Here is a 25,233-nt window from a genome sequence, read left to right on the forward strand (position 1 = left end):
GGCGTAGTTCCTGCTTTGACTCTGGTAGCAGGGGGCGTGGTCTCAGTGGCTTCAGTGCTAGGGGCGGTAGGCCGTATGGGGGCGGTCCCTGCGGCCTTCGGGACGGCAGCGGTTGCCGAGCTTTGGAGAGCGAAGGCATGGGTCGGCAGGGTTCTAAGTTTGGTTTTCCGGCCTTTTCTCTGCTTTACCAACATAAGGGCGGCCTTTTCTACCTTCCGTTGGGCCCAAGCCGGCGGATCCCGGACTACATCCAACCACGCTTCTATGTATGGAATGTCCTCGGGACAGCCTGGGTTTCCCTCAATTATAACAATATTCATGACCGCCGCCACTTTTGCATACTCGAATGACCCTTCCGGGGGCCATCCAGCAATTCCTAGCCCCGGCCACATAAATTGACATCTCTGTATCATCCCGGCCCTGCTACATTTATCTAGGTCGAACACTTCGCTAAAGTGTTCCGTCATTAAATCTAACGGTGAAGACCCACCCCCGCCCATCCTAACCTGAGTGCCAAAGGACAGGTGACGGACAAAGGGGGAAAAGGGCGGTGGAGGAGTAAGGGGTCTCGTTCCACCAGACACAGAAGGGTCAACACTCGGCCTGACCAGGACGCGGTCGCCCGGCCTGGAACTGCAAGCCCATTCACACACTTTCATACGCCACAAGAAACCCTCCCGTTCGCCGCTCGGTTTCGTCGTCGGAGCCTAGTGAGTTTCGGGACCTAGTCGGATACCAATAGTCCGTATTAGTCACTGGCTAAAAGAGGGTGATCACGCCTCTTCTTCGGTCCTTACTGGGCCGGTCACTACGTAGAGTATACTCGCCTGTCCGCCGGGGTCGCAGGCTGCGCCGTCGTACGCTTCTCTCTGAAATGGAAAAAGGTGCCTTGTCGGAACCACACAGCCCCCTCTACAGTCAGGCGAAGTGGATCGGCCCTCCTCCGGGAGATGGACGCTGAAATCAGCGGTGGCCACTCACCACCTTCTCAGGTGGGGGTCGATGACCCCACCCGACCGCAGTGGGGGAGGGGAAGAATATAATCCGATTCCCCTTTCTACTTCTGTCCCATCTGGGTCGCCAATGAAACAGGTGGGAAATCAGGAGACGAAAGGCAAATTTTGGTTCCAAACAAGGCAACTTTATTGCTAGCAAGTGAACAGCACCGAGTAGCCTCGGGACACTGTGTGTCATAAATCATCTGACGCGTACATTTATACTTCCCTACTGGGCCTGCGCATTTGGCCCCTTACACGTCACAACCGACATGCGCAGTAAACATTTGTAGTTCTTACAGTACAAAATTGTAGTCCCAGTACGTACACACGTCATAACACTGAAATGATACTGGCAAGAAGAACGAAACTTAGCAGCTTATTCTTCTCACACACACACAATGCTCCTTTCTAGCACAGGAGATAAGGTTCGGCTCAGGAATGCAGGGGGGTGTCAGCACCCTCCAAGGTCGTCTATTCAGATGGCGTTGCTACAGGCAAGCTGGTCTTGTATAGGCCTTGCTAACTACTGTTACAAGCTATATGTCTAATAGCCCTGCATTCTGTGTTTTCATTAGTAAACAGCAACTTCTTTCATTAGTAAACAGTAAAACTGGATAAGGCACAAATGTCCAGTGCAATAATAAGGTATGGCTAAAAGGCCAAAAGCAGAGGTAGAGTCCATAAGTATAAGTCCATCAGTAGGAACAAAACTTGAGGTTGTTCTGTTGGTCAGTAGTATTCAGGTAGTACCGGCGTTCCACTCCTTCAAGCTGAGGATCTCCTCTGAAGGCAGCTAAAACTCCATTCTATTAAGTTTGGCAGCCAGTGGCAACATCCTTGATCCACTGATAATTAAACATGCATGGGGTGCTGGCATTGCTGCCTATCAAGCTTGGTAAAAGGGAGTTCTAGCCATCTTTGGAGGAAGTCTTCAGCTGTCAGAGCTTGGGATCCTCATGAACTAAAGTATATTTGAGTTGGGAGGGGTGGGGACAGAGAGAAAACTGTGTAATCACCCACTTTGGGCTCAGGCCCACCCAAAATTGGCTGTCTAGGTACACCACAGTGCAGGCACACCATCTTCTGAAAATGTATTCAAAGTCTACTACTATCACTTCGACTCCTGAAGTATTTGTGATTGTATTCTGAGGTCTAATTCCTGGCCCTTCATCTGTACAGAAATCCCTGTTATGCAAGAGAGCATATGTGCCTAGCCTACTTTCCTTTTGGTTGTGTTGTTACACAATTTTCCTCCCCATGTATTACTTTGGTAACATATATCTATAAACTGTAGTGTCAATAAAGCTTATTAAAACTGGAATTTTGGGAAGAGAACTAACTACGCCTCACAGGTTGCCGCAGAAAAACCTGGAAGTCTGCAGCACTACAATTCCCATCATGGAGTGTTTAGGAGGGCCACTCTGCCTGTGACTTGAGGCAGTTTGAAAGTGCCTGATAATGGATTTGATTCTAGAGCTTCTCAAACTCTTGCCGGGTTCCGAGACACGGTTCTACTGCTGGAGAAGGAGAGAGATGTTTTGGCAAGGGAAGCGGGGGAACTGAAGTAAGCTCGGCTGGGCGAGCAGATGCTGTTTGGGAGTCAGGCAATCGCGGGCAGCCGGTCGGAGATGGAAGGACCCCGGCAAGGAAGACAAGAGGAAGTCTTACATAGACTCGGAGTCTTGTGCAGAGCGCATCATGTCTTCCGAGCAGTTTGAAAAGTTGCAGGAGCTTTTTCTGGGGCTGTATTTCGACCTGCAGGCTATCCCCGAGCGGGTCTACGGCTGCCACGGAGCAGGTAAGTTCTGGCGGCTCGGGGGCCCCATAGGTGTAGATGACTGTAAAGTAGTTAGAGATGCTGGAAGTATTGGCCACATCTGATTAAACAACGTGAGACCGAAATACTCGCACGTCCCGTAAAGATCGACTTCGATAATTTATCTTCTGGCTCCGAGTTGTGCGTTTCCGTGCCTTCCATTCATTACAACACAGCTGGTCTTTATCATACTGTCGGTTGTCCCTGCGCCTCGCCCCGGTTTCTCACTTCTTCATCACAGGTCAGGCACATCCATTTGTTTCTTCTCTTTAATCTGTCTTGCATAAAAAACAAACTCATTCACTCTCTCTGTTGTTATTAGTACACTTTAAGAAAGAAGGAAAGAAAGCTTATGAGATCAGGAGTGTTTTCAATTTTCAGGACATGTCATGGGGGACCTGATGCTTCTAGTATGTTTGTCCCTCCACCATAATCTAAATGTACTTTTTAACGCTGGCTCTGTAGAACTGTAAATTAAAAAAAAAAAAACACTAACCTGTGCTCAATCCAACAATTGTCTATTGATATATCGATATATGAGAACATACATGTCTTAATGGCAGATGAGGTATGTTCTAAATTCCGGACAGAGGTCCGTACCTTATGTAGGGAATTTGGCATATTGAACACAAAAGGATCAAAAGAATACATAAAAAGATAAATTATTACAGAAGCATAGGTTAGTTTACTAATGACTGCATTGTCTCCGTGATAGTCTCCATCACCCCTTGACCATCAACTTAACCATAATATATTGGAGTCATAAATTGCTCCCAAGTTAAGACTTACAATGTTTTCCCATTCCTTAAGGTCTCTGGGTCACCTGACAGCTTATCCTGCTTTTCATAGTTTATTTATTTGTTACATTTGTAGCCCACATTTTTGTTGGATTATTTGTAGTAAATAATCAGCAGATTTTAGTACACACAGCTTCAGCTTTAGAAATGTTAATTTCTTTCTTCATCTCTCTCTCATTCACCCCAGAATAATTCACTGCTGAGTCACTTTAAAGTTGAAGTAACAAAACATCTGTTTACTCACAGTTTGCAGTTAGATTATAATCAGACAGGCTTATATATACATATTACTATACATTTGTATTATCAGCTCCTTCCATGTGCTTAGATGGTAATGGATGCTCACACCACCATAGATCCTCTCAGGTTAGGAGAGATCATGAGCTCCATGTGCTCCATGTGCTGCATCTGCTGTGTCTAACCCCCACAGGAAGTTGCATAGCTGTGTGACCTCTCTAAGTAATTCACATCAGAGGTCACAGAGTAATCACAGAGAAATAATAGGTGACAGGCAATGCATGTAAAATACAATACATTCCAACAAACCCCTTCTCATGCATAACTGTCATGCAATTATTTATTCATACAAAGTCCAAGCTTTATACGCAGATTCACAAAATGTTCTCTGGGTAACGGTTTGGTCATGATGTCAGCTGTCATCTCACTGGTGTGACAATAGTGTAGACTGATGACCCCTTCTTTCGCCAACTCTCGCACGTTGTGGTATTTCGTTGCGATGTGCTTGGTGCGTGACTGAACCTTGTCATTCTGTGACAGTCGGATGCAGCTCTGATTATCTTCCATTATCTGGATTGGTCTCTTTTCAGCTATTCCAAAATCCAGCAAAAGTTTTTCAATCCACATCAGTTCTCTGCACGCTTCCGATACGGCCACGTATTCAGCTTCTGTAGAAGACAAACTCACAATACTTTGTTTATGACTGGCCCATGAAATTTGTACATTTCCATACATAAACACATATCCACTTGTGGATTTATAATCAGAATGATCTCCTGCCCAATCTGAATCACAGTAACATATTAGTTTTGGATTACTATTGGCTGAAATCTTTAATTTACAATCAATGGTACCCTTTAAATACCTTACCATCCTTTTAACTGCAGTCCAATCTGATTTGGTAGGTGAGCTGACCCTTCTGCTCAAAATTCCTACTGCATTTGCTATATCAGCCCTGTACGTGGTAGTTAGATATAAAAGCTTACCTATGGCTGATCTATATTGGATGTTATCTGGTAAAGGTTCTCTTACTGTTTCATCCTTCAGAAAATCAGTGATCATGGGAGTGCTTACAACTTGGGCATCTTGCATACCTAAACTTTCAATAAGCTCATTTATTTTCTGCTTCTGGCTTAGAAGATAAGAACCATCATTTTGTTTCTCAATTTCTATACCAAGATAGTATGACACATTACCAAGTTCTTTTATCTCAACATTCTGGTTTAAACACTTTACAATGTCCTTGTACTCTTGCTCACTTTTGCTTGCAATGAGCAGATCATCAACAAAAGCTAAAATGTATGCATATTGTCCATTTCTGCACCTAGTGTACAAGCATTTATCTGCTTCACCTTGCTTAAATCCTAAATTTGTCAATATTTCATGCAATTTATCATTCCAACATTTTGCACTTTGCTTTAATCCATAAAGACCTTTGTTTAATTTACACACTAGCTGTCTTTGTTTTGTATTTATGAAACCTGTTGGTTGTTCCATGTACAAGTCTTCAGTTATTTCTCCATGAAGAAATGCTGTTTTCACATCAATGTGGTTGACTTGCATGCCTTTTGAGACTGCAATGCTCAGAAGTGTTCTTATTGTCGTGTGTTTCACTACAGGTGCAAACACTTCATCAAAATCTTCTCCATATTTTTGAAGATATCCCTTTGCGACTAATCTGGCTTTATACCTTTCCACTTTTCCTTGTGCATTCCTTTTTAACTTGAATACCCATTTGCATCCTATAGCTTTCTTGCCAGGAGGTAATTTTGTAAGAATCCAAGTATTATTTTTATCCAATGCATCAATTTCTTCTTGTGCAGCTTTATGCCATTCAGCAGCTTCTTCTGCTGGCATTTTCTCAATCTCATCCCATGTTAAGGGCTCTTGAGCTTCTGCTGACTTTGTTAGGTAAGACAGTCTTAGGGGTGGAACACCTTTGTTTTCCCTGGATGAGCGTCTGACAACAGGTTGGTCTGACCTTTCTGCATCCTCTAAATCTGAGAGTTCTTCTCCAATTGATTCCCCTTCTCCAACTGTACTGTCTTCTTCAATGATCCTTTCTGTGTCTGTTTCCTCTGCCTGTTCCTCGTTAGATACAGGTGAGTTGCTTTCAGACATCTGCCTTGGTATGGCATTTATATACACTGGCATGTCTATTATGGTTCTAGTTTCATATTCTGGATGATAAGGCTCATCTGGGATAATCCAGCCTTTATCAACCCTTTTGTTTTCATCAAAATATGTAACATGTCTTATGCCAACAATGCCAGTTTTCAGATTCAAAATTCTATATCCTTTGTGTCCTGGAGCATAGCCAACTAAAATGCCCCTTTCTGTTGTGGAATCCAGCTTATGCCTTCTTTGCTTTGGTTCATGAGCATATGCTGTACTTCCAAATGTTCTTATGTGTGACAGGTTTGGCTTCCTACCATGCCATGTCTCATGTGGTGTGCGCTCAGCGCCTTTAGTTGGCATTCTGTTTTGTAGGTACACTGCTGTGAGAATGGCTTCCCCCCATAGTCTTTTAGGGAGATTGCTATCTGACAGCATACATCTGGTCATTTCCACAAGTGACCTAAATTTTCTCTCTGCAACAGAATTTTGCTCTGGTGTATAAGCTACTGTTGTGATATGCTGAATGCCTTCTTGTTCTAGAAATGTGCGCATGCTTTGTGAAGTGAACTCACCACCATTGTCGGTCTGAAGAACCTTTGGTTTTCTTTCAAATTTATTGCTCACCATGGCTACGTATTTCTTCAGCATGTCTGTGACTTGACTTTTTTCTTTCAGCAAATAGGCCACACAATATCTAGAGAAATCATCCAAGAATATTAGCACAAATCTGTTATTTCCCAATGATGGGATATTAAACGGTCCACATAAGTCACTGTGTATTAAGTCCAGTACTTTATTACTCCTATTTCCTGTGTATGCAGGAAATGAGGGTCTCACACCTTTTTGAGTAACACAGTCTATGCATTTCTCCATTTTACCAGCATCTGCACTTATCTGAATGCCGGTGGCCAGTTGCTTACTGTAAAGATCCTGGATCACCTTAGAATCACGATGTCCCAGGCGGCGATGCCAGATTTCCAGACTACATTTACCATCATTCTTCCTTACTTGCGCCATATGTGAGGCTTCACCTGAAATGTTCAGCTTATAAACATCATTATGCATAAAAGCTTCAGCATACACTTCATCATTTTTAGAGATTGTGCACTTACTGTTTTCAAAATGAATCACAAATCCCTTCTTATCTAATGTAGATACACTAAGCATATTGCAAACTGCTTGGGGAATATACAAGACATCACTTACAGGAATTTCTTTAACTTCATTAGACACTTTGCATTTTAAGAATCCAATACCTTTTGCTTGGATCTTAGCAGTCCCTGCGTTTGCAGTTTTAAGAATACCTTCCTCTGGACACATTTCCTGAAAGAAATTCTTACAATTGGTTAAATGGCATGTGCTCCCTGAATCCAAAATCCAAGTACTTTCATTTGAATTATTATTTACCATAGTCAAAGATTTTTCTGTCATTAGAAAGCCCTTGTGTTTATCTTTGTCCTTCATACATTTCCTGGTTTGAAAATTCTTTAGTTCCATTGGCTTAGGTGAGCTAGAGGGAGTGTTTTGTGTTTCCTTACACCATTTAGATACATGTCCCTCCTTTCCACATGAGTAGCAAATCAGCTTGCCCTTGGGTGGAGTTTTCCCATAGCTCCGCCTTCCTCTGTTCTTTGCCAAGAAATTTGTTTCATTTCTCTCTGACTTGCTTTGAGAACACATCTCCTCAGAATCATTTATTATGCATTCCTGCCTTAGTTTTGATGTTGCCTGTTCAAAAGATTGCCCTTCAATGGCCTCATTTACAGACCTAAAAACATCAAACTTCTTTGATAGTGAGGTAAAAAGAAATGCTCTTTTCAATGCATCACACATGGGAATTCCAGAAAGTTCTAACTTTTGAAATGAAGACATAAGATGCATAATGTGATCATTACATTTACTTTTATCCCTTAATTTGGTTTCATTCAACTCTGCTAACCAAATTGGTTGCTGCTTTGCATATGTAGTTGCATACATAGTTCTCAGTTTATATAAAATGTCCTTTGGTGTATCTTTTCCCTCCACTAATATGGCTTGTTTCTCTGAGAGAGCTTCCAAAAGCATGCACTTCACATAATAGTTTGCATTGTCCCATTCAGCCATATTTTCATCTGTTCTGTCTTGGTCTAAGCATATATTTAATCCTTTTGCTCGAAGGAGACATATGAATCTTAATTCCCACTGCCGATAATTAAACTCAGTTAATTTAGGCACCTTGAGAGAATAGAAAAATGGTGAATTTCTTCCCTCAGCCATTTTCTTAGCCTTCTGTCTGCTGTGTGGGGGGAGAGAGAGACAGACTGAATCTTTCCTTTAAGACTTAAGAGAAAAATGTGGCCTTTTTTTCTGCCTGGTAATATTTCTCTTCTTTTTCAATTCCTGGACCCTGGGCCCATAACCCTTTTGTTGGATTATTTGTAGTAAATAATCAGCAGATTTTAGTACACACAGCTTCAGCTTTAGAAATGTTAATTTCTTTCTTCATCTCTCTCTCATTCACCCCAGAATAATTCACTGCTGAGTCACTTTAAAGTTGAAGTAACAAAACATCTGTTTACTCACAGTTTGCAGTTAGATTATAATCAGACAGGCTTATATATACATATTACTATACATTTGTATTATCAGCTCCTTCCATGTGCTTAGATGGTAATGGATGCTCACACCACCATAGATCCTCTCAGGTTAGGAGAGATCATGAGCTCCATGTGCTCCATGTGCTGCATCTGCTGTGTCTAACCCCCACAGGAAGTTGCATAGCTGTGTGACCTCTCTAAGTAATTCACATCAGAGGTCACAGAGTAATCACAGAGAAATAATAGGTGACAGGCAATGCATGTAAAATACAATACATTCCAACAATTTTCCCACCTTTTTGCAGGCTCAATGTGGCTTACATATAACCATTAACAGTGTTAGCCAATTATGGTTTGAACAAATACATAGTATGAATGAATACAAAGTGATATTGTGGTATAATGAGGTATATGTATGGTAGTTAAACAGTGAAGTAATACATATTCAGAAAGTGGTTGTATTGACTAAATTCTAACCTACTATAGAAATATTTTTCTAAGGTAGAATATTTTCCACAGTTCTTCCCCCTCTGGCCTGTACTCTCACTAAAGAGAGTTATGCATCACTTATGGACCCATTAAAAATTTGCCAACCTCAAACTCAGTATCAGCAGCTAGTTCTGGTAACATCATATTATGGGACTGAACTGCAGCATACACTTGAGGTGCTGTGGCTTTAGCCATACACTCAACTATAAGGACAGAAAGACACTGGCAACAGCAGAAAAAACATAATACCAATTACAATTATTATTACCAGTATTTGAATTATTTTTCTCCCCCCTAAGCCTATATCAGGTATCCAGCCAAACAGCCAGGACCAATCCCAACCTCCAGATGAGTCATTATTCGGAATGTGGACCAACTTGTGAATATACTGCGTAGAGTTCGTCAACATCTGATAGCTGTCATCAATGTACACACAGCACTTAGTCATTTACCACTCCACAAACTCCCCCCTTGGGCTGCTAACAGATAGTCCAGTGCCATTCTGTTGTGCAAGACCATTTTCCTAGTCTGCTTAGCTTCTTCTGTTAAGGCACCAATGTCTGTAGACAGTTCATCACCTAGGATTTCCACTGTTGCTTGCAGTTTATGTAGGGCTCTGCCATGCACAGCTAGAGCAGCAGTGGTTCCAAAGAGTATAAGAACTAGTAAAGACTCTGATGACCAGGTCCCTTTCAGAGGCTTTGTTGTGTTCACCAGCTTACCTGCTTCTTCCAGATCCTGTTGTTTCTGAATTTGGGTATGAGGAGGAGGGGTGACTCCTGGTGTCAGGCTATGGAATTTCTGATGAAGGGATATGGGAGAAAGTAAATAATTTTGTGTAGGCCTTAGTTGCCACACACAAAATGTCCTGCCAATGCTTCAAGTCCTTTAGAAAAATACCAGTTAGGAATAGGAGGTTCATAAATTCCCAATGGATTATAATAATCTTCCCATTGATAATCCCAATCTCTTATAAGTGGGTGTTCCCTATATTCTTTGCATATTTCCTCATTTCTACTCCTAACATGGATCCAATAATACTGACACCATCTAGCTATTCTAGTCCCATTCTAATGTACCAATCAAGCTCACTGGTCCACACACAGTTGGTACTATTTCCTAAGAAAATTGGCCCATTGGCTCGCACACAATACTTGGCATTTTTGGTAAGTGTGACCAACCAGTTGGATAGATGATCATGGGCATTGTTCAGGTCTTCATAGCAAGTTACATTAATACTGGATAATTTCTTTGGATCCCATGCAGATATCCCTTTCGCTATCTCAGAGGCTGTTAAAGGCACACTGACCAGAGGAATACCTGTGTGGGAAGAAGGTGGTCCATAAACACAAATCCAATAGTCATATAAATTCAAAATTCATGCAGTGTGTCATAATCCAGTTAAGCTCTAGTGAAAGAACAACAGAAAAATAAAAAAGGAATAATACACTCCTGGGTATTCCTATTAGGCTCATCTTGCATTATACAAGATATGCCTAAGAACTAGGAAGAGATTGTGCAGATTACTATTCCTATTTCAGTCTAATAAGGGTGGTAACAATAACAGTAAAATAATAAAAAGTAAAAGCATGCACACCACAGAGGACAATATGGGTATTCAAATGTCACGTTATCTGATTCTCTTGAAGTCCCTTGTCTCCCAAGTGGGTGACAACAATCTCTGGTTTAATTGATTTCTGAAATGTCAGTAGAACTCATTTACAGTGTAATTCTTTATTCTCTTAAGCTTCAATTTTAATTAGTCTCCCTGATTGACAGTCCAAGAATCAGTTGTTATAGGTAGCCTTGCTTAGAGAATGACACGGGGAAAACATTTGTCCCCATCCCTGCCTTGTCCCCGTGGGTTCTATCTCCTATCTCTGTCCCCACCGCCGTGGGCTCTGTTCTCATCTGAAGAAGCCTCGAACACTTATGATTTTATATTTAAATCTTTTTATTAAAGTATAGAAAGGAACAATATGCGTGCAACTGTTGTGTATAAATTACAATTGATGTGAAACAGAAGAAACAAGTCTCCACAAGGGTATATAATGTGTGACAAGACAGCGAAGATGACTCAAAAAGTGGATGACGCTCCAGATAAAAATAGCTGTTTATTGAACAGTGAACAAGACTCGACACAGCTGTGTTTCGGCCTAAAGGGCCTGCATCAGGAGTCTTTTGTGTTCAATAATGATGTCTACTTGTAGTATTTGTCAACAAAAGTTTGTCTGAACGGAAGCTTCCATATCATCAAGCTGATCAATCCATAGACTGGTGGGTTGTGTCCATCTACCAGCAGGTGGAGATAGAGAGCAAACTTTTGCCTCCCTATATGTGGTCATGTGCTGCCGGAAACTCCTCAGTATGTTCTCTATCTCAGCAGGTGGTGGTCACACACAGCAGCAGCTCTGGCTAGGCCTCCAAGCCTAATCCTTAGGTTTTGTTGAGGCCTGGGGTTGAGGGCTCTTTTGAGCAAGTGCAAACCTGGTGGTGCCAGGTCCCTCCTTTTCTCCCCCCTCCCGCTGGCTCCGTTTAAAAAAAAAAAAAAATATATATATTTTTAAACGTCTTTAAAGGCGTTTAATTCGACGTTTCTTTAAACGTTCATTGCAGCTACTCACTGGGACACCAGTTCGTTACAGCTCGGAGCGGCAAGCAGGTAATTTTACCTTTTTATAGCGGGCAGGGGGTTCCCCGATTCTTCTCCTCGTGGCAATGGCGTCGGAGGGCGAGGGCGCAAAGGGTCGCTCCCCGGATCGCTGGTGCGCTTCTAGAGGGGATGCGGGGGTTTTACAACCTGATTCGCCCTTGATGGGTGATAGTTTAGTGACCGATGAATGTCCCGGTCGTTCCTCCGGCGTGGCGGTTTTTTCCCGCCATAAACGCCCATCCCCCGCTCCTCGCCTCCGCCATCTTGGCCGGCCACGCGGCTCGGACGGCTTCTTCGGGGCCGCCCTTGAGGTTGGAGACATTAATGCCATGAACGCCCTTAATTTGGGCGACGGCACAAAAGCGGCTAAAGTTAAGCGCCGTTCTTCCCGCGCGGCTCCTTCACGGAGTTTCGCGCCGGACGCCATTTTGGATGCGCAGCATGTCTCTCCCCCGCTATTGCGAGCGCCGGTTGAGAGTGCGTCTAGGGCTGTTGCCCAGGCTGCGGAAGTGCACAGTCTGGGGGGTTTCTCCCCCGAGTTTGTTTTGCTGCTGCATCAGGCTTTCCTCATGCAAAACGCTGCCCCTGCTCCCTCTTCTGATAAAGAGGTTGAGGTTCCCAGAGGTAAACGCCCTCGGGTTGATTTCCAGGCCTTGGAGGACTTTTGTCTCCTCCGATGTAGATGAGGGCAGCGTGTCTGAGGTCTCCCAACGATCCTTTGCGGATTCCTTGGAGGAGATAGATCCCCGCTCGGATGGAGCGGATGACCCCTCTGCAGCGCGGCTTTTTAGCCCAGAGGATTTGCCCAACCTGTTGTTACAGGCCATGGACACTTTGAAGATTTCCTCTCCGGAGGACGTCTCTCCCTCAGCCCCTGTTGGCTCTGCCATTATGCTGGGGACGAAGCGCCCGCCTAGAACCTTCCACGTGCATGATGCCATGCACACCTTGCGGCTCAATGGGATGTCCCGGAAACGAGCCTTAAAGTGGCTAGGGCTATGTCCCGCCTCTATCCTTTGGCTGTGAGTGAACGTGAGGCCTATCTGTGGCCTACCGTGGATTCTTTAATCACTGCGGTGACTAAGAAAACGGCGTTGCCGGTGGAAGGTGGCACGGCCCTAAAGGACGCCCAAGACAGAAGATTGGAGGTGGCCTTAAGGTCGTCCTTGGAGGCAGCTGCTTTAAGTTTGCAGGCCTCAGTTTGCGGCTCCTATGTGGCCAGGGCGTGCTGGACTATGGTGCAGCGGGCTTCCCCCTCGGATCATTCCTTGAGGGCTGATTGGCCGGCCCTGGAATCGGGCTTAGCCTATTTGGCAGACTTGCTGTATGATGTCTGGAGAGCCTCAGCTAAAGGCATGGCTCAGACAGTCTCTGCGCGGCGGTGGCTTTGGCTGAAACATTGGTCTGCTGACCACGCCTCTAAATCCCGCCTGGCTAGATTGCCTTTTAAAGGCAAGCTGCTCTTTGGGGTCGAGCTGGACAAAATCGTGACCGATCTCGGCACGTCTAAGGGCAAGAAATTACCAGAGGTCAGGGCTCGGGTTAGTACTCGTCCCGATACCTCCATACCGCCCGGGCAAGTCGGGTTCCTCTGCCCCCTCTTCCTTCAAGAGGAATTTCTCCCCCAAGCAGCATTCCTTTCGCAGAGACCGCCGTCCCGGAGGTGCTCCCTCCGGTCCTCCCCCAGGGTCTCGTACCCAATGACGGGGCCTTGGTCCACGCCCCAGTGCAGATTGGAGGACGGCTGTCCTCGTTTCTGGGCGAGTGGACCACTATAACTTCAGACGCGTGGGTGCTGGAAGTCATCAGAGACGGCTACAAGCTAGAGTTCTGCCAACCCTTAAGAGACGGGTTTGTACTCTCTCCCTGCAAGTCTCCGGTCAAGCTGTGGTAGTGCAGCAGACCTTGGACAACCTGATCCGCCTGGGTGCGGTCGTTCCGGTGCCAAAAAATCAGATTGGCAAGGGACGTTACTCCATTTACTTTGTGGTTCCAAAGAAAGGAGGTTCTGTCCGGCCTATCCTCGACCTCAAAGGGGTCAATCGGGCCTGGAAAGTGAGGCACTTTCGCATGGAGACTCTCCGCTCTGTTATAGCGGCAGTGAAGGCAGGAGAGTTCTTGGCTTCCTTGGACATCAAGGAAGCGTACCTGCATATTCCCATCTGGCCTCCTCTCCAACGCTTTCTGCGTTTTACAGTCCTGAGACGACACTTCCAGTTCAGAGCCCTCCCTTTCGGGTTGGCTACTGCTCCGCGGACCTTTTCCAAAGTAATGGGGGTCATAGCGGCCTTCCTGCTAAAGGAAGGAGTACAAGTCCATCCTTATCTGGACGACTGGTTGATCCGAGCCCCCTCTTATGCAGAGTGCGGCAAAGCTATGGACCGGGTAGTTGCTCTTTTGAGCTCCCTGGGATGGATCATCAACTGGAAGAAGAGCCAGCTGCGCCCGACTCAGTCCCTGGTGTATCTGGGAGTTCGATTCGACACCCAAGTGGGCAGAGTGTTCCTGCCAGACAATCGGATTGTCAAGCTTCAGGCTCAGGTGGACTAGTTCCTAGTAGCCTCTCCTATTCGGGCTTGGGACTACGTGCAGCTGTTGGGCTCTATGACGGCCACGATGGAAGTAGTGCCCTGGGCCAGGGCTCATATGAGACCACTACAGCTATCTCTGCTGCTGCGCTGGACTCCGATGTCGGAGGATTATGCTGTGCGCCTTCCCGTGGACCCAGCAGTGCGCAAGGCGCTGAGCTGGTGGACGCAGACAGACAAGTTGTCTGCAGGATTGCCTCTGGTGACCCCGGAGTGGATTGTCGTCACGACAGACGCCTATTTGATGGGCTGGGGAGCCCACTGCTTGGGAAGGACAGCGCAGGGGCTCTAGTCTCCTGCAGAGGCAAGTGGTCTATCAACCTCCTGGAACTCAGAGCCATTCGCTTGGTGTTATTGGAGTTCATCCCGGTACTCGTGTTGAAGCCTGTACGGGTCCTGTCGGACAATGCCACGGCTGTGGCCTATATCAACCGCCAGGGAGGTACCAGAGCGCCCCTCTAGCCAAGGAGGCTATGAGTCTTTGCCAGTGGGCGGAAGCGAACCTGGAGCAGCTTTCAGCGGCCCACATTGCCGGAGTCATGAATGTCAAGGCGGACTTTCTCAGTCGCCATACCTTGGAGCCCGGAGAGTGGCAACTATCTGCTCAGGCGTTCTTGGACATCACGAAGCGCTGGGGCCAGCCGAGCCTAGATCTGATGGCGTCATCGGCCAATGGCCAAGTGCCGCGCTTTTTCAGCAGAGGACGGGACCCTCGATCCCTGGGAGTAGATGCTCTTCTCCAACAGTGGCCGACACAAGAGCTCCTCTATGTGTTCCCGCCCTGGTCCATGTTGGGCAGGGTGCTAGACCGGGTGGCAAAGCATCCCGGCAGGGTAATCCTGGTGGGTCCGGATTGGCCCAGACGTCCCTGGTATGCGGACTTGTTCAGGCTCTCAGTTGACGATCCTCTGCGGCTGTCAGTGGAGCAGGGCCTGTTACATCAGGGTCCCGTGGTGATGGAGGATCCCTCTCCCTTTGGTCTTACGGCCTGGCTATTGAGCGGCAGCGTCTGAGGAAGAAGGGCTTCTCAGACAAGGTCATCGCCACTATGCTGAGAGCGAGGAAGCGCTCTACTTCTACTGCTTACGCCAGGGTTTGGCGTATCTTTGCAGCATGGTGTGAAGCAGGCTCACTTTCTCCCTTCACTGCTCCAATTTCTTCAGTGTTGGCGTTCCTGCAAGAAGGTCTGGAGAAAGGCCTGTCGCTCAGTTCCCTTAAAGTCCAGGTAGCGGCTCTGGCTTGCTTCAGGGGCCGCCTGAAGGGTGCTTCCCTGGCTTCGCAGCCAGATGTGGTGCGCTTTCTCAAGGGAGATAATCACCTGCGCCCTCCTCTGCACTCAGTGGTGCCTGCGTGGAATCTCAACCTGGTGCTAAGAGCATTGCAGAAGCCGCCTTTGGAACCCTTGTCGAGGGCATCTCTGAAAGACCTGACGTTGAAAGCAGTCTTTTTGGTGGCTATCACTTCAGACAGAAGAGTTTCCGAGCTCCAGGCGCTCTCAAGTCGAGAGCCTTTTCTGCAGTGCACTGAGGCAGGAGTGACTATTCGCACAGTGCCTTCCTTCCTGCCCAAGATTGGTTCTCGCTTCCATGTGAATCAGCAGCTCTGTCTCCCTTCCTTTCGTAGGGAGGACTACCCAGAGGAGTACTCCGCTCTTGAATATCTGGATGTGAGACGAGTCATCATCAGATACTTGGAAGTGACCAATGATTTCCGGAAATCGGATCATCTGTTTGTCCTGTTTGCAGGTCCTCGTAAGGGTCTGCAGGCTGCTAAGCCTACAGTGGCAAGATGGGTCCAGGAAGCCATTGCAGCGGCTTATGTGGCCGCGGGGAAGGTGCCGCCTATCCAGCTGAAGGCTCACTCCACGAGAGCTCAGGCGGCCTCGATGGCAGAGGCCGGATCCATCTCCTTGGAAGAGATATGCAAGGCGGCAACGTGGGCTTCGGCTCATACATTCTCCAAGCATTACCGTTTGACTGTGGCTGCACGGGCGGAGGCCCGGTTTGGAGCTTCAGTGTTGAGGTCAGGGATTTCTATGTCCCGCCCTGGGTGAGTACTGCTTCGGTACATCCCACCAGTCTATGGATTGATCAGCTTGATGATATGGAAGGTAAAATTATGTATAATCATACCTGATAATTTTCTTTCCATTAATCATAGCTGATCAATCCATAGCCCCTCCCAGATATCTGTACTGTTTATATTCTGGTTGAATTTTAGGTTCAAGTTTAGCCTTCAGTTACTTCAGGAGGACTTCGTGTTCAAGTTCTTCTTTCACTTGGATTCTTCAAGAGTTGAGACGACTTTGTGTTACAGTGAGCTGCTGCATTCCTCTCCCCTCCGTTTTACGGGGCTGGATTGAGACATAAATTCTGCCGGCACTCCCTCCCGCTTCGTGCGGCTGTAGGGCAGCTTTGTACCCCTCCCGCTTCGGCGGTGTTAGGGTCAGTCAGCTCCTCCCGCGGTTGCGGTTGCAGGATAAGCCAGATCCCCCCGCATCGGCGGGTGTGGTGTCCCTCCCCCGCTCCGCGGGGATGAGCTGGACGGATTCCCCTCCCCCACTTGTGTGGGGATGAGCTGGGTTAATTCCCCTCCCCCGTTTCGGCGGTGGTGAGCTGGGCAGAGTGTCCCTTCGTGGGTGTAATTCTCTAAGTGCTGAGTCCTGCGGATGGAGCTTTGATATCGACATACTGAGGAGTTTCCGGCAGCACATGACCACATATAGGGAGGCAAAAGTTTGCTCTCTATCTCCACCTGCTGGTAGATGGACACAACCCACCAGTCTATGGATTGATCAGCTATGATTAATGGAAAGAAAATTATCAGGTATGATTATACATAATTTTACCTTCTGCACCCTGTGCGCCAGAATAAAATAAAGCTAAAGTTTGCAATAAAACTTTGAGGGCACCAGGGAGTTCAGAAAAAAGTTGAGTAACACTGACCATCTTACAACTGGCAGATGTCAGGTTGTAGTTTGGATTTGCCTGTCAAGTCCCTTCAGCTCATAGTAGATGGCGGCTTGGAGTGGAAAGGTCAGATTTTGTTCTGGAGAAGCATGTGGTTAATGAGTGCCCTGCATACATGTTACTGACCGCAGAAGGCAGAGAGAGATTAATCGCAGCAGTTAGCTCATACAGTACACATGGGTGCACCGTATTTTAAAATGAATAGTAATGAGGCCATTAGATATTCCTCCACACACCACAGAAGTGTGGTATGGAAAGGAAGAGTAATCATGTGTATAAAAATAATAAAAAGAAAAAAAACATTTCTGTACCTGTAATTTGTGATTTCTGAAAGTGCTAGAGAATCTGTAAGCAGTGTATCTGAGAGGAAATAATAATAATAATAATAGGGAGTTAAAAAAACTGTCAAAAAAGTGTGAAATCGTTACAGAGAAAGGGGCATTATGAGGAAATACAACAGGCATATAAAAGAACTATGAGGAAAAGATCTCTGTGTAGTAAAACCCGAGTGAGCAATCCGGCACTTTAGCCTAATAAAACTGCTCTGTGCAGCTCAGCCATTGACCAGGGAAGGTGGGGCAGGGTATACTGCACCATTAACATCCGTTTCCTTGAGGGGGAAAAAACAAACAGGCAGTGCCCCTCTGGTGACCTTGTAACTTAGCTTTGGAAGTGGGGGGAGCAACTGGCTGATCAGATGAGGCAAGGAGAGAGGGAGAGGGAAGCTGGATTATTGTAAGCTCTTTGAAGGTTTCTACAATAGCTGTACAGTGCAACTCCATTACAAATAGAATTTTCCCAGTACTTATGACGCGGTCATTTTCTTTTCTAGAGGAAAAGAAGAAACTGATAAGAGAATTCGATGAGAAGCAGCAAGAAGCCAATGAGATGGTAAGAGAAGCAGGAAGATGGGTTTCTGCTTATTCTTTGTTATAGATGTTTTTTCAGAGAAATGGAAATGCTTCCCTTTCATTAGCAGTTTCTATTGGTTTTCCTTTTTTCTCTGACCTCCTGTATATTCATATTGTATCCAATAAATGTACAGAAGAAAGCATGATTGACCCAAAAGTGTTTTGTGTGTATGGTCACAGTGCTTTGTATATCTGGCCTGAGGGTATTCATTTTACTTACCCTGCAGTCAAGCGTTCATTTTGCTGACCTCTTGACTATAAATGACTCTCTGTGGTTCGCCATGGTAGAATCCCAAGGCTTCCATGCCTCTTTCACTCGTGTGTGCTCTTTTTCCCTAAGCTAGTAGAAATGGAAGAAGAGCTAAAGTATGCCCCGGTGATATTTCGCAATCAGATGATGACCAAACTTCGATCTTACAAGAAAGATCTTGGAAAGCTGCAGCGAGATGCAAGAAGCACAGACCTGGCAGTGGGACCAGCATCCCGGAATGACATCCGACATGGGATTTACAGCACTGAAAATGAGCAGAGTGTGAGCAATAAGTAGACCATCTTATTTGTGCACCCCTTAATGCTTTGGGATTTCTGTATCAGAATATTTTAGCATAGCCCTGTATTGTTGTGAATTCAGTGCTCTTAATCTTCAATGCATTGTCCTAGAACAGTCATTTTCAACCCAGTCTATATATACACAATCTATATACAGATATTGCAGATCTGTAGCCTGCTTGTCCTTAAAACAAAGCTTGCCAGTAACAGTTTATGTTTAAATCTGTTTATTAACTTGAAGAACAAATAATACACGCAGAGTGTTGCCATTCAATAACAATAACAGTACAATCAACAACTGCCACTGCAGCAAATATCAAATAATTTTACATTTTTATCCCCAAGCAGCCCTCCCCCCACCCTCCTTAAGCCCCCTTATGACTGTTAATGAACGTCATCCTATATAATAATTCTCACCTCCAACATTCTAATGTGCCTGGGACCGTGGCTCCCTCAGAGGTGGTCTGCTTATAATGCTCAGACATCAGTGATGTCACTGACAGCTGATTCCAAGGCAAGGGGAAGAGTAGGGAAACACGCTCTGCTCCTCCCCCTGCCTGAGAAACAGCTGTCAATGCCCCCCCTCGGCACAACACCCAAGCCCCTGCTCTGCAAAACCACGAGCCAGGCAGGGGGAGGTACTCCTTCCCCGGCCTACCAATCAGCTCTCAGTGCCCCCCCCAGGCGCAACACCCAAGCCCCTACCCCCCCTCGATGCATCACCAAAGCCCCTACCCCCCCCCCCATCGAGCACATCAACCCCCTCGCCACCCGCAGCCGCCAATACAAACGCTGTCCAGCCGCTGCTGATTCTCCTGTGGAGCAGCAGCGGCTGGTACAAAAAGAAAAACGCCCAAAAAAGATTTTTAACCTGAAACGCGGCTCCATAGACAGCCATTTGGCATTGGCTGTCATCTCTGCAGCCGCTCCTCCTCTCCCCTCCACGTCACTACCCCTGCAGGAAGACCCCAGAGGAGCGCAGCAACGTCAGAGGGGAGAGGAGGAGCGGCTCCAGAGACGACAGCCAATGCCAGATGGCTGTCTACGGAGCCGCGTTTCAGGTTAAAAATTTTTTTGGGGGGCTTTTTTCTTTTTGTACCGGCCGCTGCTGCTCAACAGGAGACGCAGCAGCGACCGGACAGCGTTAGTATTGGCGGGTGGTGAGGGGGGTTGATGTGCCCGAGGGGGGGAAGGGGCTTGGGTGATGCGCCGGGGCAGAGGGGCTTGGGTAATGCGCCGAGGGGGAAGGGGGAGGGTCGCTGGACATGGGTAGCTGGAGGGGGGCAGGGGGAGGGGAGGGTCGCTGGACATGGGTGGCTGCAGGGGGAGAGGAGGGTCGCTGGACATGGATGGCTGCGGGGGGGGGCAGGGAAGAGGGAGGTGGGGAGGGGGTCCTGAGACCAGATGGGTGGCTGCAGGGGAGACAGAAGGGACGCTGCAGGGGGGGCAGGGAGGGTCAGTGGACATGGGTGGCTGCAGGGGGGACAGGGGAGAGAGGTGGATCACAGGACATGGGTGGCTACATGGGGGCAAGGGGAAAGGAGAGGAGGGTCGTTGGACATGGGTGGCTGCAGGGGGGCAGGGGAGAGGAGGATCACTGGACATGGGTAGCTGCAGGGGGAGAGGAGGGTTGCTGGACATGGGTGGCTGCAGGGGAGAGAGGAGGGCCGCTGCACATGCGTGGCTGCAGGGGCAGAGGAGGGTTGGTGGGGAGGGGGTCCTGAGACCAGATGGGTGGCTGCAGGGGGGGCAGGGGAGACAGGAGGGACGCTGCGGGGGGGATTACCTTGCTAGCGTCCGTTTCATTGCCTACTGAAACTGGCCTTTTATACTAGTTGTATATATATTCCCTTCCCCACCCTCCCACTCCCCACCCAACTCCCTCTACCCTTTGAATCATAAGAAGTTGCTCAACCTAATATTGCGTAATCAATCTCTCCAATATATCCTTGCGGTCCGGTAGATTATAAACCATGGAAGCATCAGTCCCTGTCACTATGTAGCTGCAGCTAGGGTTCCATGTGATAAATATCGTTAATTGAATGAGAAGTTGTTGTCTCTTCTCACCTCCCATTCTCCTATTTAGCCCTGTGCGTGGAACCCCCTTCTCCCCAATAAGGCCCCCATGATCAACATATTAACTAAACCCCCTAAAGAGAAAAAAAAAAAAAAAAAAAAACTATAAACCATTTAATACTAAACTTCACGCACGTGACGATAGGGTCTGAATGTAAGGTCTCCAAATCCCCAGAAAACGTGTTCTTTTCTTCGGAGAGGGTCCCACCGCCCTGCGCTCATGTAGTAATAGATCATGAAATCTATTTCTCCAATGCCAGAACTATGGTGGGTCCACACTCAACCACCCGTTCAGAATAAATTTTTTCCCCATCAGGCAAGCTTTGCAGATCAGTTGTTTCTGACTTCCTCGTTGGAGGGCAAAGAGCTCATATTTGTCAAATATAATCCCTGTGGAAGTGAAGCTGATCCGTGAATTTACTAAGCTCTCCAGATACTTTATTATCTTTTGCCAATACCTTTGTACAACAGGGCATTCCCAGAGACAATGATAGAGTGTACTTTCCCTCTGCTGACATTTTGAGCACAGCGGGTCTGGCGCCTCCCCATCTTAAATACCCGTGGTTTGGTCATATAAGCTCTGTACAAGATTCGGAATTGACATTCCCGCAGAGTTGCATTGACTAAAATCTCAGGTATATGGGACACCAACTTTGTATAATCTAATGCCAGGCTGGGTCTCTGCATGTCCCGTGCCCAACGTGCAGTGAGTACTGCCATATTTTTCTGTGGACCCATTACCCATAATATCTTGTGCAGGCTCGATATTGAGAGCCGTTCCCCAGGTACTGCCTTGAAAAATTCCCTGACTTTCTTCCCATTCCAGTAACAATTTAATACATGAAAAAAACAATTATAGAGCTAAAATAACAAAACAATATAAACCACCATTTATTTCAATCTCCCTCCCCACTTTTCTCTTTCTGGTCTACCTCTTATGCCACACCCCCTGTCATATGACTTCCTTGCCTTCTCCCATTTCCTATCCTCTACCACCACCTCTTCCCTGTCTTTTGGGTACAGATATCCTAATAGTCAAGAAAATTTGCATTTTTTAAAAGACTTACCAGTGTTTTGAAGAAGAGTATAAATTGTCCCAAAGGCATTTTGAAGATGTTGTGTAGCTAGATGAGCTAAGTTTTGCTATTTTTATAGAATGCTCTGTCTTCTTGTTTTGTAGAGAAATTTACAAGCAAAGAGGGTATTACTACTGCAGGGCACAGACAGTCTGAACCGAGCAACCCAGAGTGTTGAACGCAGCCATAGGATAGCTGCTGAAACGGATCAGATTGGTTCTGAAATCATCGAGGAGCTCGGACAGCAGCGGGAGCAGTTGGAGCGCACCAAAGGCCGTGTGAGTATATACAGGTACAACGGGAGCAAGTGCTGTCATCGAGAAGGGTATCCCTAGAGGTGAGAAAGATTTCAGTTAGAGCGAGCTAGTCGTAAAACACACTCTTATTTTCCTCAGCCAGTGACCAAGTAGAAGTCTGCAGACCTCTGGTTACAGTGAAATACCTTTGTTAACTATTGAACAGCAGCCCTGGTTATTTCCGAAACCGTAATTATTTTGCCTTTATAGAGCAGAATTTCTGCCTTAGGAGTAGTATTTGCAGTGTTTTGGTGTCTCTTTACTGCATAGGGTTTGAACAATGGACTGGGGATAGTTAGTGGGTTCCTATCCTGGTGACTGAATTCCTAATTCTGCTAATAGTATAAAACTCAATATAAATCATCTACTATGTTATAGGAGAAAAATAAAGCAAAACTTTTGTGGCATTTTCCAAACAAACATACATAGAAACCTTTTCTCTTTACTGGCCTGGAAACTCTGGATGAAACATGAATCATCTTACAGTTGAATTCCAGTTATCAAAAAGGACAGGCTTTTGCCAGCCTATAGAAGGACACTGTGTGCTCAGAAGTATCAGCTTGGAGTTCAGTAATAAATAAAACAGGAAAAGGGCCTAACTCTGGGCAGTCTACCAAAAGTCTCAGTGTTATACTGAGAATTTTTCCTACCTTGACTAGCTTTCTGCTCCTTTGCACGTAAGTCATGGAGGGCTATTTGTTCCTATTTCAAATCTAATGGGTTTTTTTTTTTGTTTTCAAAAGTGATGGATAAAATAGCTCTTTTTTTCAATTATTGGAATTTGTTGAACAAAATCATTTGTTGTTCAGTTTGGGTTCAGATCAAAACATAATACTGGAATTCTACTTATATCTATGCTAGATGAAATCCGGTTGTGTTTTGATAGAGGTGAAAGATTTTTTTAAGTTTCATTAGATGTTGCAGGAACATTTGACACCGTTAATCATACTGTATTACTCAATCAGCAGCAGTCTTTTGGAATTTCAGGTAAAGTGTTTGTTTTTTTTTTTAACTGATCAGCAATATCAAGTGGTGCAACAAAATTCAAAAGCTGATTGGGTAACCCTTAAGTCAGACATTCCACAGGGCTCTTCCCTTTCTGCTCTTTTGTTTGCTTTGTTTATGTATCCAGTTTGTAAACTATTAGGTAGATTGGGTGTCAGTTATTGTTTTATGTGTAGATGATCTTCAGTTCTACTTTTCCGTTCCACCTAAAGTTGGAGATGGATTCCGACTGATAGAACTTAATACAGTACGAGACTGGATGAATGCCAACTGTCTTTCTTTGAATGTAGAGAAAACACAGGTTTTGTGGCTCTCGTTTTGTGGAAATTCATCTGCCTTTAAGTTTTCAATTTGGAGATGTGTCTCTTTCGTTCTTAGATAAAGTTAAGAGCTTAGGTGTTATTTTAAACAGCAGATTGCTGCTGTTATTAAGATGCTTTTTTTCCCCAAGATATGAATGGTAATAAGACTTAAAAGTTTGATTTCTACTGACAGTTTTTGTTTAGTGAATCAGAGTTTTGTGATGCCACACTTGGACAACTGTAATACCCTTTACTATGGCGTCCCCAGATTTCTTTGAGAGCATTGCAAGTAGCCCAAAATTCAGCAGGACGTGTGATTGGTGGTATCAGGAGGATGGAAAAAATACCACAAAAACAAGCTGTTTATTTAAGGTTTATTAAAAACGACTCGATACAGTACCATGTTTCGGCACATATGTGCCTGCCTCAGGAGTTTTGATGTATATATTTAACAAAAACATCTATCCTTGGCAATATGTCTTGTAAAATAAAAATGAGCTGGTCTTTAGAAAGACTGTTGTAAAAAGTATGGCATGAAAAATGCCGCCATATTGCTGAAATACAATACAATACGGTGGCATTTTTCATGCCATACTTTTTATAGTTCAACATTTTTATTGATGACAATTCAAAAGAAACACATTCAACAATATGAATATACAGATAGTCAATTATGAAAATGTACTCAGTAAATACAAAATGATACTATCCGTCATCAAACTTTTAACATTTTATCCCCACCCCACCCCTCTATTTGTGTTTTCAATATTATTGACGACAAAGGAGAACTGATAAACATACAACTGGTGGTTTGACATCTGTGTTAACATCCTCTCATGAGCTAATATTGTAATATATATTTCAACGGTTTTTAGTGATGACAAGACCTTACAGTCTCACTATACAACCATCTGGTAATAACCAAAGTACATCCACAAAGTACATCTAGCGTGTCTTATAAGTACATGATGTCATCAAATTATTATGCCCAACATTTTATGAAGGATGTAACAGAAATCCATCAATTATCAATTATACCAAAATGAATAAAAGATTCAGATGTCTAGTGCATACAAAAATGAACCTTCCCAATAACAAAGCCCTTTCCACCCTTCTAAAGCCCCCCTACCCAGCCTCCCGACCTCTCCCTCCCCCCATCCTAACCCCTCCCCCCTCCCCCACCCTTCTCCAGAGACCTGAAGGATCTTAACCTATTCCACATTTAAGAACTCATCCTGCATTAAAAAGTAGACTCCGACCTCTAGGGCTTAGGATGTGTAAATAGGGACCCCAGAGAGCCAGAAACGTCACTCTCTTTCTCTGCGAGAGTCTAATCTCGCTAGCCTCCCAAGAAACCAGCTGATGCAACTGATTTCTCCAGTGCCAGTATGCGGGAGGGTCTTTAACCGTCCAATATTGTAGAATACACTTCCTAGCTAATAAACACATCTTACGAAGCATCAGAGTTGTAAAGCGATTTTGACCTCTAAAGGACCCCGGAAGATCTAAGATTAATTGCTCAACATTCCCCAGGATCTTAATCCCCAGTCGCCCTTCCCAGAAGCCTCGAACCTGAGTCCAAAATCTTTGCAATGCAGGACAACTCCAGAACATATGCAGCAGCGTACCTGGGCTCATTCCACACTTAAGACAATTTGGGCTACGGTCCTCTCCCATATGTGCTAATTGGGTCGCTGTCACATACCCCCTATGGATACATCGGTATGCACATTCTCTCAATCGGGCATCCGATACCAACAGGGGTATGCGCGCCACT

General features: G+C 45.6%; 1 protein-coding gene across 1 annotated transcript in view; it reads left to right on the forward strand.

Annotated features, from left to right (window-relative positions):
* Window positions 1-2,408: 2,408 nt before the first annotated feature.
* VTI1B (vesicle transport through interaction with t-SNAREs 1B) overlaps window positions 2,409-25,233 on the forward strand; it is a 36,526-nt gene continuing 13,701 nt past the window's right edge. The window contains exons 1-4 of the mRNA XM_030215530.1: window positions 2,409-2,796; window positions 18,074-18,132; window positions 18,493-18,684; window positions 21,958-22,131. Of these exons, the coding sequence (XP_030071390.1) occupies window positions 2,697-2,796; window positions 18,074-18,132; window positions 18,493-18,684; window positions 21,958-22,131 (525 nt within the window). The 5' untranslated portion in view covers window positions 2,409-2,696. The remainder of the gene's footprint in view (window positions 2,797-18,073; window positions 18,133-18,492; window positions 18,685-21,957; window positions 22,132-25,233) is intronic.

This window comes from Microcaecilia unicolor, chromosome 9 (assembly GCF_901765095.1).
Source record: "Microcaecilia unicolor chromosome 9, aMicUni1.1, whole genome shotgun sequence".
NCBI classification, from domain to species: domain Eukaryota; kingdom Metazoa; phylum Chordata; class Amphibia; order Gymnophiona; family Siphonopidae; genus Microcaecilia; species Microcaecilia unicolor.